Source organism: Neomonachus schauinslandi, chromosome 10, assembly GCF_002201575.2.
Source record: "Neomonachus schauinslandi chromosome 10, ASM220157v2, whole genome shotgun sequence".
Lineage (NCBI taxonomy): Eukaryota > Metazoa > Chordata > Mammalia > Carnivora > Phocidae > Neomonachus > Neomonachus schauinslandi.
The window spans coordinates 94,786,368-94,802,029 of NC_058412.1; the positions used below are offsets into that span (position 1 = coordinate 94,786,368).

The following is a 15,662-nucleotide window of genomic DNA, read 5'->3' on the forward strand; positions in this document are numbered from 1 at the left end:
GTGAGGGTTTCAATCACACTAAATAAATGAAAATATAAATAATTAATGGCAATGCTATGAACTAGGTAGACCCTGGGCCTGAGGAAATAGCCCCTCAATTACAAAATGCCCCTCCCCATCTGCTCACACACACATGCAACCCCCTCTTTGTGAGACCCAGGCAAACACCCCCTAATTAAAGGGGAAGGTCATTTAAATTAAAGCAAGAGCAGGAAGAAGCTTCTCCCATCAGGAATGGCTAAGGAGGGTGTTGAAATCTCCCAATATCTAGCCACCCACAGAAGAACTCACACACTAGCAATCTTTTCTAGATAATCATCAGTATGTTCCTCCCAGAATCATGTTCTTCTGCAAGAATGCAACAGGGAAAAGAGCTTCTAGCTGGTGGTTCTGCTACTGCTTCCGTGCCCTGTTCCCTTTGGAAATATCTTTCAGAGCAAACACATTATGCTCTTGTTGCAACTTCTTCTGTCAGAATACATCATGGAACCCACAGAGCAGCCTATAAATGTATGGGGCACGCTGCTGATGCAGCCACGGAAAAGCATGAGGAGGCTGCAAGGCCAGTTCCAAGAACTAGCAGAGACCTGGTTAAGGCAGGCAGACCACTAGTCACCTTTACCAGCGCAGGCTTCACGAGCAGCAAGTAACTGCATCACCCATAAATAGAGCTCTGGGACTCGTGAAAATAAGAATCTACCCCTCACTGAAGTGTAAGTTTGGGAACAACAACCGAGAATACCTCCTCCCCTCTGCATCCTTAAAGGTCAGTGAAAACCTCCGATACCCTGGGAGGCCGGCCCGGCTTGACCGCCCCAGCAGTGGCATCGGCCCTCTCGGAACCTGGGACATTCACAGACAGCACAGCTCACCAGCCCATGACACAGAAGTCCAAAACAAACTACGCAACCCAGGCTCACCTCCTGGGACATGGCAGTGAACAAGACCAAGGGAGCTTGAGTTCTAGGAGTGCAGTGGACAGAGGAGGAACAAGGAAACAAGCAGATAATAACAGACGGCCAAGTGCTGTGAAATTAATCATCAGAGTATGGTGACAGAGTAGCTGGCAGGGGCTTGCTCGGGACCGATGGGATCAGAGGATCCCTTCTGAGGAGGAAACACGGACACTGAGACAGGAGCCAGAGGTAGCAAAGAGCTCAGTCTGTTCTCAGAGCAGGTAAAGTGTAGGGACCAAGGGGCAGATGGCTGCGGAGCAGGGTGGACGGAGCCACAGAAGCCTGGGCACTCAGGCATGCTAAGTGACAGGAGGGAACTTAGATAGTAATCTAAAAGCATCTGGAAGGCGCCGAAGGGCCTTAAGGAGGAGCAGGACATGATGGTCTTATGACCCGTCCTACGCTGTCATATACTACTCTTTACCTCCCTTGCTGTTATTAACCTTCCAGGTTTACGTTGCCCCAGATCTACCCCTGGGAGCAGGGACTGGGTTACAGGACTTCTTTCTCTCCCTCAGGTGCCCAGTATACTGTCATGTACTAAAAAGACACTTGATGCATAAATACACACACACACACACACACAGCGCATTTGTCCAGATGGTTTAAAGAACCTGTATTTTTTTAAGATTTCTATTATTTATTTATTGGCAGGGGGGAGCAGGGGGAGCGGAGGGGAAGAGAGAGAAGCAGACTCCCTGCTGAGCAGAGAGCCTGACATGGGGCTCAATCCCACGACTCCTGGATCATGACCTGAGCCGAAGGCAGCCCCTAAAGAACCTGTATTTTAAAACTTGCCAAAATAACTATTTCTCTATAATGTATATAGTTTTCACTACTAATTGGATTATATTGAGAAAATGAAACATTTGCAATTGAAAGCTCAACTGACAGAAAGGCATGCTTATCTATTGGTGAAAACAATTTGGCTGCAGTCTTCCTACCAACTCAAACACAAGCAAATTAGCTATTTGCCCAAAGAGGAACCCCCTTCTTTTTTTTTTTTTTATTATGTTCAGTTAGCCAGCATATAATACATCATTAGTTTCTGATGTAGTGTTCAACGATTCATTAGTTGCGTACAACACCCAGTCTTCCGAGAATGGAAAGGCAGAGACGGACCACAGGCAAAGAGGCTGGCCCCCACCATCACCAGGGCCCTGCATGTCTACTTGTCACCACCTACTGGAGAGAAAGAGGACACAGATCTGCACGCTGTCTCAGGGTCTGAGACTCTGGGGTCAGTTAACTAGTAAAACAAATGAAATTGATACAGCATAATACATGCATTTGAAGAGAACGTTCCTAAAAGAAAGACTCAGAAATAACTAAAATAAAAGACTTTCTTGGGGCGCCTGGCTGGCTCAGTCAGTGGAGCATGCAACTCTTGATCTTGGGGTTGTGAGTTCAGGCCCCACATGTGTACAAGCCCCACGTGTGTAGAGATTACTTAAAAATAAATCAGTAAAAAAAAAAAAAAAAAAGACTTTCTTACTCTAATAAGCTAGCATGCCTCATGAGATGTTAAAAAAAAATCATGCTTGTATATCTTTATGTTATAAAGAGGAGGCACTGATTTAGAATGAAACCAAAAACTTGACTAAAATTTTTCTCCAAATAGAGTTAAAGGAGAATAATAAATCAGAACTACAAAACAGCAATCACACCAAACTAGAGAGAGTAAGCAGAGGCAAGAGGAAACCTGGGAGAGAACGGTGTCCCAGAAAACAAGATTCAAGACCATGCAAACGGCAACAGTGGTAGGAGCTGCTGAGTGGCCAGATCAGTGCCCACCAGGCACGGAATCAGGCAACATGGAGCTCAGGGGGCCTTGGCAGGAGCCTCTGCAGATTACAGTACACTGAACAGGCAGCAAGCAGAAAGGAAATGGAGGCATTTCTCAACTGGAAATGCTCGGGAATATTTAAAAGCCACAGGAATTAGATGGATGAGTGAGAGAGACAGACTGACTGGACAAGAGGACAAAGGGCTTAATGGAGGCTGCCAGGAAAGTAGAGGAGAGGCCGGGGAGGGCTCCACAGCCCAGGCTGGTCTGGGTCCACCAGATACAGGCTCACAGGGCCTTGCTTGTAGAAGGGCTCAACCTTGGCTTCATGATCTGCTGTGACCATCCTGAAATTCTTTATTATAATTTTTTAACAAGGGGCCCCTCGTTTTCATTTGGCACTGGGCCCCACAAATTATAGAGGCAGTCCTGTCCCAGGAGAGGCACTGGCCTCAGCACAAAGAAGGGCAGCTCTGCTACATACGTAGGAAGAGGGGGGTGGAGAAGCAAGGTCAATGCCATCCGATGGCTTCTTTGTGAAGCAGATAGACAGCCATCTGTTATGAACAAGCAAGAGAGCAGATGAGGGGGGAAAGGTTAGTAATACTCCACATAGGGTGGAGAAATTTGGCCGACTTCATCTTAACCAAGGGATCGAGGTTAACACCACCTGTAATAAGACAGATCAGTCTCATGTACTTCTCTACGATGCACTGAGAAAGGCACATCACTTTTGTGCTATTTGCTATTCCTGTCAAAACACATAACCTCAGTATAATCAGAGAGGCCAAACTGAGGAATCGTCAACAAAACAGCACACCAGTACTCTTGAAAATCGTTAAGGTCATGAAAGACAAGGAAAGGCTGAAGAGCTGTCACAGATTAGAGAAGAGAAATAACAATTAAATGCAATGTGGATTACCCTGAAATAGAAAAAACAACATCAGAAGAAAAAAAAAAAAACTAGTGAAATTTAAATAAGGTTTGTAGTGTAGTTAATGATGTGGGAAACAAAGGCAAAAGAAAAGTTAAATTTCCTCACTATTTACAGTCCCCTGACAAGTCCTTGAAACAGGCAGAGTGACATTCCTGTAGGAACTCAGCTGCCTCAATGTTAATACTTTGCTAAGGGCAAAAGACAATCTCAGCTTAACATTATCCCAACCTCCCAGATCCTTTAACATATAAAAATTCATTTGGAAACTTCCTTTGTCTCTACCCCCAAGATACATGTTAGCAATCATCCTCCAAGCATATGGCCCACTGATATACATCTACAGGGTCTCATGGCTAGGGTTGTACTAGTAATAAATGACCTTTTTCTAACAATAGCTAGCCCCCTCAGGTTCCTGGAAACCTTGCTTCCAAAATTCCTTAGAGACTTACCAGCCCCCTCCCAACTTGAAAGTATATAATCAGTTGCTCTTCACAACCCCAGTGCAGCTCCTTCTGCCCGCGGGTCCTGTCCCCGTGCTTTAATTAAACCACCTTTTTGCACTGAAGACATCTCAGGAATTCTTTCTTGGCCACTGGCTCCGAACCCCAACATTCCTCCATCAATTAACAATATTATATCAATATTAACTTCAGTGTTCCATCAGTGTAGTATGATTATGTAAGGCAATAAAGTTAGTGGGAGGTGGGTAAAGCGTCCAGCGGAACTGTGACTCCAACTTTTCCTTAAGTCTCCAATTATTTCAAAATAAAACATTTAAATTTTCATGTGGATTTTTCACTTGTGATTTTCTTTAATGTTATAGTTATTCCAGGAACTTCAATTACCACCTTTGAAGTCCAGCACTCCTACGTCAGACATGTTCCTGCTTCTCTATCAACCCAAAGCATCAGCAACAAGTAAGAAAGATTATGTTCCCCTTAAAAATAATAACTTGGAACTAAGAAAAAAACAAAACAGTTAAACAAACAAACAAAAAAAATCACCCATGGGTAAACCGCTTATTTTTTTAGTTTAAATAAATGGACTAAAAATTTTAAAAATAAAAATAAACCATGGCCCCCAAAGCACAGGAGCCACAGGCATTTTTCTCCAAAAAAGGCTGGGAGGTGGCAAGCGTTCAGAGACTATTAGATTTCTCTTCAAAAACAATGTCAGTGACCTCAGATTTTAAGCAATAATTTTTTGCTTCCTGATTTTGAAAACTGCGTTTGCATCTTGGTTCTGCCTCTTAGCAGCTATGTGACCTTAAGTTACTGCTTAAGCATGGTGCCTCTATTTCCTCATCATACCCTATGATAAAGATTAAATTACTTACTACATTTAAAAAAAAGAAACATTAGAGCAGTATCAGCACATAGGAAATTGTATTGGGAGAGGCAGGGATGAAATTAGGATGACACTAGATTTGGGCCTGGCTGACAAGGTAAATGGTAGTCCCATGAATTTAGGAAAAAAGAAAACAGAAGGAATGTGTGGAGGTGGGGTGGCAGGAGTTTCCTTTTAGCTTTCTGCATTGGAGAGGACCATTAACTGCATGCTGTGAATTGACTTAAACCAGTCTGCTTTTTCATAACTATTAGGTTTTTCTTGGTTGATAATAGTAAGGACCCAAAGAGGAAGAGAGTCTGCTATCCTCCTCTGGATGGTATCAGGTTATACTGATGGTAAGTCTTAGATCAACTTTGGCCATACACACAGACTTTCATATTTAAGAGGTGAATTTATAAGCAAGTAGGCACAAAATAATTCACATCAGCTATTTTGTAAGGCTGACAGTACTCTGTCCCCCTGGCTGTCACAATGACACCTTCGTAAGAAGTTCCCCAGTGAGGGGCACCTGGGTGGCTCAGTTGGTTAAGCATCTGCCTTCGGCTCGGGTCATGATCCCAGGGTCCTGGAATCGAGTCCTGCTTCGGGCTCCCTGCTCAGCAGGGAGTCTGCTTCTCCCTCTGCCACTCCCCCAGCTCATGCTCGCTTTCTCTCTCTTAAATAAATAAATAAAATCTTTAAAAAAAAAAAAAAAAAGAAGTTCCCCAGTGGCACATGCATGAGGCAACCAGAGTCCTCAGACCCGTGCTGGACAGGGGACTATTTTGATATCAGACATTGTCCATAAAGATTCAGACTATGGGCTGCTATCTTTTCCTACTCTATTCTTGTGAAAAGAGTATCTCAAAAGTATTTTATTCAATAAATATCAATGAAAGAAACATTATAACTTGGAACAGGTCATACAGCTTTATATTTATCTAATACTTCCCCCACTTACTGCATCATTCCACTTCACAGCATCCTAGGAAGGGAGGGAGGGTAAGGGGAGAAGGAAGAACAGAAATGTCCCTTCGGTTCTCACTCCTCTGCCTGCTCCCATGTGTCTCAAAGGCTATTAAGTAGACACATTAATTAAAGCCTCAAGAAGTGTTAAGCATCTATAAGAACGATACAGGTTGCAAGAACTATCACAGATGTCCTTTCTCTATTTTAATTAAAATTTTTCCTCAAAGCTTAGAGAGCTGGCAGCAAATCCAGGTCAGACAGTGCTTCAGAAAAATAAGGATTTACAAAGCACCTCGGGAGGCACATGTACCCACACCTGGGACAAAACCCACTCCTGGTAACCATTCCAAACCCGTGCAGAGGCCAGGTCAGGGCTCAGTGGAGCTGTGCCGCTACTCTGCCGCCACCCAGCGGCGTGTGGGGGCTAAGGCACCTTGCAGCGGGGAAGAGCTGGGCTCTGGGAAAGGACATTTTTCTCTGGAATCAGAAGTCAGGAGGAGGTAAGGGAGAAGTGCTGTCCAGCCCACCACAGCACCAAGGAGATGCAGTGTAAACAGATGCATTCTTGGGAAGGGATGTATTAAAATCGATATTAGGTTGCTACAATGAAGTCTTTCCTCCACCTCAGACTGAGAACTGCTTGAGGGACTCAATCAAAGCCAAAAGCCAGGAGACAGACCCCAACAGAGTCCAGGCTTACCTGCTTTGGATCAGAGGTAGCAGCGCCAGGAGCCGGGGACTCCAATTCTATGGTCACAGGTCCATCATTCTGAATGTGGACTTGCATGTAGGCACCAAACTTGCCATCTGAAAGAGCAACGCAAACAGTTATGAGAGGTTACTCTGTTTAAAAAGTCACCTAGATCAATGTAATCAGAAACATGAAGAGTAGGACTAGCCAGTAAACACGGGAAAAGGTGGCCAATTCCATAAGTAGGGAGGGAAATGCAAAACTAAACAGTAGAGGTGCCACTGTAAGCCCTACAGACTTGGCAAGAATGAAAAGATCTGGGAACACCAGGGTCAGGAAATGTGGGGTTACAGGACTATAGAATGGGGAGAAAGTAAATTGATTTAACCACTTTGGAGGGCATTGTGATGCTTGAACAAACTCTACAACTCTGGAATTCCACCTTGGGGAGTCTACTCAGAAATTCTTACAGAAAATCAAAACCACACTGAGATACCACCTTACACCAGTTAGAATGGCAAAAATTGACAAGGCAAGAAACAACAAATGTTGGAGAGGTTGTGGAGAAAGGGGAACCCTCTTACACTGTTGGTGGGAATGCAAGTTGGTACAGCCACTTTGGAAAACAGTGTGAAGTTGCCTCAGAAAGTTAAAAGTAGAGCTACCCTATGACCCAGCAATTGCACTACTGGGTATTTACCCCAAAGACACAGATGTAGTGAAAAGAAGGGCCACATGCACCCCAATGTTCATAGCAGCAATGTCCGCGATAGCCAAACTGTGGAAAGAGCCGAGACGCCCTTCAACAGATGAATGGATAAAGAAGATGTGGTCCATATATACAATGGAGCCATCAGAAAGGATGAATACCCAACTTTTGCATCAACATGGACGGAACTGGAGGAGATTATGCTAAGTGAAATAAGTCAAGTAGAGAAAGTCAATTATCATACGGTTTCACTTATTTGTGGAACATAAGGAATAGCATGGAGGACATTAGAAGGAAGGGAAAAATGAAGGGGGGGAAATCAGAGGCGGAGACAAACCATGAGAGACTAAGGACTCTGAGAAACAAACTGAGGGTTTTAGAGGGGAGGGGGTGGAGATGGGTGAGCCTGGTGATGGGTATTAAGGAGGGCACGTACTGCATGGAGCACTGGGTGTTATACACAAACAATGAATCATGGAACACTACATCAAAAACTAATGAGGTACTGTATGGTGACTAACATAACATAAAAAAAAAAAAAGGAATGTTCGAGGGTGTTCAGTCTGGCAATGTTTATAACAGAAAAAGTGGACAGAATCTGTCCCTCACTGGGGGGATGAATGCATAAACTCTACTTTAACTCCTCAGTGGAATACTATGTGGCAGCCACATGAGTCAACAGGGCAAATCTCAAACACATGATGTGATATTTAAAAAGTCACTTGCTGGGGCACCTGGGGGGCTCAGTTGGTTAAGGGTTTGACCCTTGATTTCAGCTCAGGTCATGATCTTAGGGTCGTGGGATCAAGCCCCATGTTGGGATCCACGCTCAGCAGGGAGTCCGTTGCAGATTCTCTCTCTCTCTCTCTCCCCCTTTGCCCCTCCCCCCACTTGCATGTGTGCACACACACACGCTCTCTCTAAATAAAATAAATCTTTAAAAAAAAAAAAGTAACTTGCAACAAGGACATATCATTTAATACCATTCATTCATTTATATGATATTTTCAAATATCCAAAACAAGTTCTATTGTTTATGAAGATATATATATATATGAAAAAAACATGAGCAGGAAAGAGAAAAGCCAAACACAGGACAAGAACCACATTCATACCGAAGAGAAGGCAGGGGATGGTGGGATTTGAGAGAGACAGACCTCAGACAAACATGACTAGCTGGGTAGTGAGTACACTAGTATCTATTTTCTGTATGTTTCATAATTAAAATTTTCAAACAAATTAACTATAAAAGGAAAAGGGTAAGGTGGGAAGGGAGGTCCTGCTCCCTCACTGTGGGAACCATCCTGCTCCCTAGGATTCATTTCACAATGGCCACGGGCTGCCCCAGAAAAGAGCTCCTCTCTGTGTCCTATTCCAAACCTTCTGTTTTAACACCCAAACCCACTCAATCATGTCTGATCAATCCCCAAATGCTGAATTACATTTATAAAGAAAGCCAAGAATATGCCTTGAGAGATGATGCTGTGGAATAGGAGAATGTCAACTCCATCCATCCAAGTACCTCTGTTAAGCCCCGGGCTTAAACACTGCTGATGACACATACAGATGCTTACTCGAGAGAACACACTGGTCTTGACAATTTATCAATTAAATTTACTTATATTAAATTTATCCATTTAAATCCAAAGTAAGACAAGAATTGGGTCCAGAATTAAAATAGTATGAGTCGTCAGAAACAGAACCATCAGGAACTCTTCTGCTGCCACCTACCATTAAGGAACAAAGAGAGCATATGAGATCCAGTCCACATGTGAAAACCACTCACTGCTTTTCACTCACAGCAACTATGTGCCAGGCATGGTGCTAGAGACCAAAGACTCAGCTCCCAGGCACAGACAGCCCTGGCACTCATGAACCCTGTGGTCCAGTATGGGGGACAGCTGGGCATATCGTGGTGACAACGTAGTATGGCAGAGACCTTGAGGGATTCTGGCTCTGGAGACCAGAGAAGGGTCCGTGTCCTCCTTGGGGATGGGGAAGGAATCAGAAAGGCTTCTTGGATGAGGCTACACAGGGTCCAGGACTTGAAGGACAACCAGGACCCAGGCTGGGAAGAGAAGGACAGGCCCGGTCCTCACAAACTGAGGCTTTGGACAACTTCTTAACCTCCCAATGGCTCAGTTTCTTGCCTGTATCACAGGGATGCTAACAAGAGGACCTAAAACATGGGGAAAATTTAATGAGACCGTGCATGCAAGTGCTTGGGACAACGGCTCACACACGGTGTGTGCAAAATCAGCATTTGCTCTTGTTATAAAAAGTCATGTTCAAGACTTGTTCATGTTCATTGTTATAAAAAGTCCTGTTCAAGAGGCTCCATACAACCAGAACCATGCTTCCCAAACTGTGCCCTGCCAGGTATTCCTTGAATAAAGAATGCCACGGTCACATACTTCTGGAAAACCACATTTGTTTGAACTCTCCTTCAGAGAATCACAAAGCACAGCAGCATGTAACAGACTCTCAACATGTCCTTGAGTAGAGAAACCTATTTAGTTTCTTTACCTTGGTAGTTCCCAAACTCCCCTGGGCAAGGAGCCCTAATTTCACACAAAACATCCTTTACAGAGCAGATGACCCTCTGAGAGAGACCAAGGAAAAGAAAAGCACCAAAGAGACACACTAGGCCAGGGCAGGCCAGCCTGGGGCCTCTCTGACTCCCTCCCTGGAGAGCGGCTCTGCTCTCAGGTCCTGGGCTCCCTCGGACACCAGACCCACTACCGCATGAGGTGACCTCCATGCACCTCTGCTCCTGCCACCACAACCACACAAGTTCCATCTCGGACTCCTCCCGCCGGTATCACTCCCTCCACTGATCCTTACCTCCTGGAGGGTCTCAGCAAAATGGGCATACCAACGGCTGGTTCCCTTCAATGCTCGGACAGCAGCATTAGAAACTACATTAGAAGCACCCAAGCTGTTCACCATTTTCACAGGCAAGATTAACCACATTCCTATCGCGCAGCCAAACGTGCTCAAACAATGGTGACTTTTCTTCAACTCCTATCAAATTGAAGTGGCCATTTAAATCTACAGGGCTTTTGTTTTATCCATGTCAGACTAGCTAAAAAGACATCAGCTGGGAAGGAAATCATGTGTTTAATTGCATGCTAAAATTATGGCTACAATTAGTAGCAAATTTCAGCCACTGCTCTCCTCAGGGAAGCTGAAGGCAGACTCAGGAGAAAAGGAATTATTTCCGACCTTGAATTTCTGTTGCCAGGATATACAGCATATGCTTCACCATGTTTATCACTCCAAGTAGCAAGAAATTTATTTTCTTTTCCTGTTTTTCTTCAGTTATGAACAGAACTATTATCTGAATTTCCATTTGTACAGACAATAAATCCAAAGACATGTTTTAAGAGGTCTTAAAATGGGAACATTTTTTCCAGTTCAGATCAAAGAGTAAAGCCCCATGAAAAATTATACTGGCCAGAGGAAATAAAAACATTTTTTAAAATAATCTTAAAAGACAAAAACCTATCTGCAGAACTACAGCTGGGCTCCAGTGGTGATATATCAAGTCATCCTTAACTCAAAGTCCCAGGGTTCTGTCCAGAGCCGGAGGAGAGGCACATGTCAAGCACGTTTGTGCCACACGTTTCCAGCTGGAACCCCAAACCTGCTGTGACCTGGTTGTCCAAGGCCTCTACCAGCTCCACACCAGTGAGCCCCATTCACCTGCGAAGGCTGACATCCCACCCCTTTGAACAATACTTGATGATGGTCACCACTCCCCAAGAAGCCCTGCCCCGCCTCTCCATGCCCCGGCTGGTTCAAGGATGACAGCAGGACACTCACCACAAGGAGGATGCATGTTAGTACAGGCATGGCCCTGGGCCCACAGCCCGGCAGTCAGGTTGCAGGAAATCTGGGTCCCCGTTACTGCTGTCACTCCTACCGCTGTCCATGGTAGAATATGGGCAAATGGGAGTGGGGGGGCAGGCGAAAAGAAAACCGCACCGAAAGAACATGCTATTGAAGAAAAATGGAGAACAAAAGGCCTGACAGTTTCTTGGATTGGCTGGGAGCAAGACTGTACACTTCCCACAGCCAGCCTGCACAGCCATAACCAGGCTGAGAGTTGGCCTACCTCTGGGGACAGGTCCTGAGCCTTGGGCCAGCCCACCTGAGCACATCCCCAAAGGCAGCTCCCTCTGTCACTAAGGCAAAGTCCTCACCACCCAGGCTTCCTCTTCGTTCTACTTTAAAGCTGTTCAGAGCCTGGGCAGGCAGGGAAGAGGGTTATTGATGGAGGCTCCAACATTAGGTGCACCAGCTGGGAACCAAGAAATCAAGCAAATGTGTGGAACCGGGGGACTCAAAATAAGCATGTGGCAAGGCAAGGGCCACTGCAGCTAATGGATTTTGGTCTAGACCCACAGGCTTGCATCACGCCTGGAACCCGGGGGAGTGGACCCTGGTGGGTCATGGGCACTAGGATAGCTCTGTCCGCCAGCATGGAACTGCTTCTCTGAGGGTAGAGTGCCCCGCCCCCACCTCCCCAGAGGGCTCAGCTGATTCAGGGCACCACCAGTAGGGCATGGATTCCCCAGGGGGCTGATCTGGCTCAAGGGAGCCTATGAAGCAGAGGCCAGGGCTCTGGGAGCTATCAGCAAAGACCAGCAGCTCCAGTAACAGCATTTCCTAAATGACTTGGCTGGGGAAAGGATTCAGTTGCAGGAAAAGGGTCACATAACAGGCCCTGTCAGCCACATTAGACCTCAGTCAACAGCATTAGAAACACTGGCAGGTTCCATTCCACATCCAGGGCCATGGAGGGAACTGGAAAGGCAATTCCTGGAATCTCGTGGCTTCTCCCCAGGCTCAAGTCTCCCTTATCAGGAGTCTCTGCTTATCTCTGCCGTTGTTCAATCCACTCAAAAGAAACACCTCCTCCAGGCAGCAGATGTCTCAGGCCTGGGACTCCATGGCCAGAGGAACTGGTGAACAGGCCCTGTGGCCCAGGATGGAAATGAAAGTGCCTACTCCCAGGTGAGGGCACCTGCCACCAAGGGGCCACCCCAATTCCAAACCAAAGAGCTGGAAACAGGAGCTGCCAGGGGAAATAGCCCAAAATTAACCTCTCTCTGGGTTAAATTCTCATCTGAGCTGAAGTTCTGAAGTCAGATTCAAGGCAACTGGCATAGCCCTCCTCGCCTAACAGGGAGGCTGAAGGCAAGGTTTTCTCTGGCCATGAGGCTTTGCTTGGACATCTCTGGTCTTTGCTGGGGTCCCGGGCATGGCATCATTCTGCTCGGGATAACTGCATGGAAGGCTCCCTGGTCTCCTCATTTAGGCACCAGGGAGCCTGGGAAGGGACATGCAGTGTTTGAGGCCCCAGAGGACCTACATGGAGCCTTGTGCAGTGCTGGCGCAGATGTGCTGAAAGAGCCTGGACCCCACCAGGCAAGGACACCCTTCCATCGAGAGCAGCGAAGTAAGAAACCAGGAAGAACAGATTCTGAGCTCATCAGACCATGGGGTTTGATTTTAGACTTTAATTCCTTTATACCTGAATATGATACAGAATTTAAGCTTGACCTAAAAGTTTTCCCTGGGACTATAATAATGGAAGAAGGTTTACATTCAAGTTCAGTGCATCTCCATGTTGTTGGCATTTTTTTTTTTAAGATTTTATTTATTTATTTATTTGAGAGAGAGAGAGAGTGCACATGAGAGGGGGGAGGGTCAGAGGGAGAAGTAGGCTCCCCGCCGAGCCCAGTACGGGGCTGGATCCCGGGACTCCAGGATCATGACCTGAGCCGAAGGCAGTCGCTTAACCAACTGAGCCACCCGGGCGCCCATGTTGTTGGCATTTTATTATGAGTTTCCTATGTATTATATTAAAGGAGTGTATTAATATCATCACTTAGCCTCACTGTAGAACCTCTGGTGTGCTGGGTTGGGTGATGTGACTGGACATGGTTTGGGACACAGGCTAGGGAATAAGTCTTCACTTTTGGAAGAGAATGGCCTTGGAGGGGCTTCACAGCAGGGTTGTTCAGAGTCTCTAGGAAGAAAAGACATATGGCAGAAGTAGCCTCGGAGAGGCTCAAAGGTAGACTGGAAGGACTAAGCCTGCAAACTCTGACCCTCCCCTGAGCGGGGAGCCCCCATGGCCACAAAACAGTCAAAGGAGGTAAGGGAATATGCTAGAGGGTGATTATCATCATGCACCACAGGATTCATGAATTTATACAATGAGTGTGATCCAAATAAACATAACACAGATTATTTTCTAGAGCTAGACAAGCTGATTTAAAAATTCATACAGAAAAACAATTAAGAATAGGCAGGAAAACCCCAAAGAGCAATGTGGGTGAGACTCACCTTACCCAATATGAAAGCATACCAAAATCTTCAATAACTGAAAGTGTTTCTTCATCATATAAGTAGACCAAAAAAAAAAAAAAAAAAACCACAGACTAGAAACAAAACTTAACAGTTCATAAACACATATAAGAATTCATATGGGATAAAGTCAGAATCTCAGATTAGTGGAGGTAAAGATGGTTTTTTAAATAACTGCTTTGGGAAACCATTTCATAACCACCTGAGAAAGATAAACTTTGGATCTATGTTTTACATTGTATACAAGATAAACTCCAAATGGATCTAGGATTTCAAAATAAAAAATGAAAGCATAAAAGCACTAGGGGGGAAAATAGCCAGATGTCTTTGTAACTTTGGAGTAGGAAATGTCATAAAAATCCTAAGAAACTATGATTCAAAATCCAGCAGACATTTCAAAAAATTAATATCAAAAATGTCTGTCCTTGGGGCACCTGAGTGGCTCAGTTGGTTAAGCATCTGACTCTTGATCTCAGCTCAGGTCTTGATCTTAGGGTCGTGAGTTCAAGCCCCATGTTGGGCTCCACGCTAGGCATGGAGCCTACTTAAAAAAATAAAAAAACACAGGGGCACCTGGGTGACTCCGTTGGTTGAGCATCCAACTCTTAGTTCCAGTTCAGTTCATGATCTCAGGGTCATGGCTCTGAGCTCCACATGGAATCTGCTTGGGATTCTCTCTCTCTCCCTGCCCACCCACCCCCCCGCCCCTGCTCATGCTCTCTCTCTCTCTAAAATAAATAAATAAAATTTTTAGAAGGGAGGGTAGGAGGGAGGGAGGCAGGCAGGCAGGCGCCTGGGTGGTCCAGCCGGTTAAATGTCTGCCTGCAGCTCAGGATGATCTCAGGGTCCTGGGATCAAGCCCCACATTGGGTTCCCTGCTCAGCAGGGAGTCTGCTTGTCCCTTTCCCCCTTCCCCTTCCCCCTGCTCATGCTCTCTCTCGCTCTTTCTCTCTCTCAAATAAATAAAATCTTTTAAAATAAATAAATTAAATTAAAAAAAAAGAAAGGTCTATCCAGCAAACAACCCTTAAAGCAAGGACAAAGGACAAATGACAAAATGGATGAAAAATATCTGCAACTCACAGCACATATTAAAAGCTCACAGAAATAAAGAACCTGATCAAAGCACATGAACAGTTCACAGGAAAGGAAATATAAATCACACAAAGATCTGAAAAATGTTCAACCATATCCTGCAAATTAAAACTAAAAGGAGATGCCATTTTCACCTGTAAGAAAGACAACATTCTAGATCAAATACACTCTGTTAACAAAACGGTGAAGAACATGTCTCACACACTGAAAAAAGGTCAACGCCTACAGAGGACCATCGAGCACTATCTAGCAATCCCACTTCTGAGAATTTATCCCCAGGTATGCCTGCCTGAACATGAAATGGCCTATGTACAAATTTATTCATTACATCACCATTGTTCTGTTGTTTTCAAGAGCCAAAAATCAGAAACAACCCAAGAGTCCAACAATACAGATTAAATGAGATTTAAAATAGATTAAATAAGCTAGGCTCTGTTCCCACTACAGAACACTGCACAGCTGTTACGAAAGGTGTGGGGAAGTTCTCTATGAACTAATAAGGAAAGAATCTCTAGAACACACTATGAAATCCTTTTTAAAATAATTTGTTAAAGGGGCACCTGGGTGGGCATCTACCTCCAGCTCAGGTCGTGATCCCAGAGTCCTGGGATCAAGCCCCGAATCGGGCTCCTGCTCGGCAGGAGGCCTGCTTCTCCCTCTCCCACTCCCTCTGCTTGTGTTCCCTCTCTCGCTGTGTCTCTCTCTGTCAAATAAATAAATAAAATCTTTAAAAATAATAATAATAATAATTTGTTAAAGATGCTACCTTTGTATAAAAAGATACATATATTCATATTTGCTCACATGTGCAT

General features: G+C 45.0%; 1 protein-coding gene across 2 annotated transcripts in view; it reads right to left on the reverse strand.

Annotated features, from left to right (window-relative positions):
• DTD1 (D-aminoacyl-tRNA deacylase 1) overlaps positions 1-15,662 on the reverse strand; it is a 179,540-nt gene that overhangs the window by 146,611 nt on the left and 17,267 nt on the right. For both annotated transcript variants that reach the window (XM_021700677.2, XM_021700676.1), the window contains exon 4: positions 6,678-6,784. In XM_021700677.2, coding sequence (XP_021556352.1) covers positions 6,678-6,784 — 107 coding nt within the window. The remainder of the gene's footprint in view (positions 1-6,677; positions 6,785-15,662) is intronic.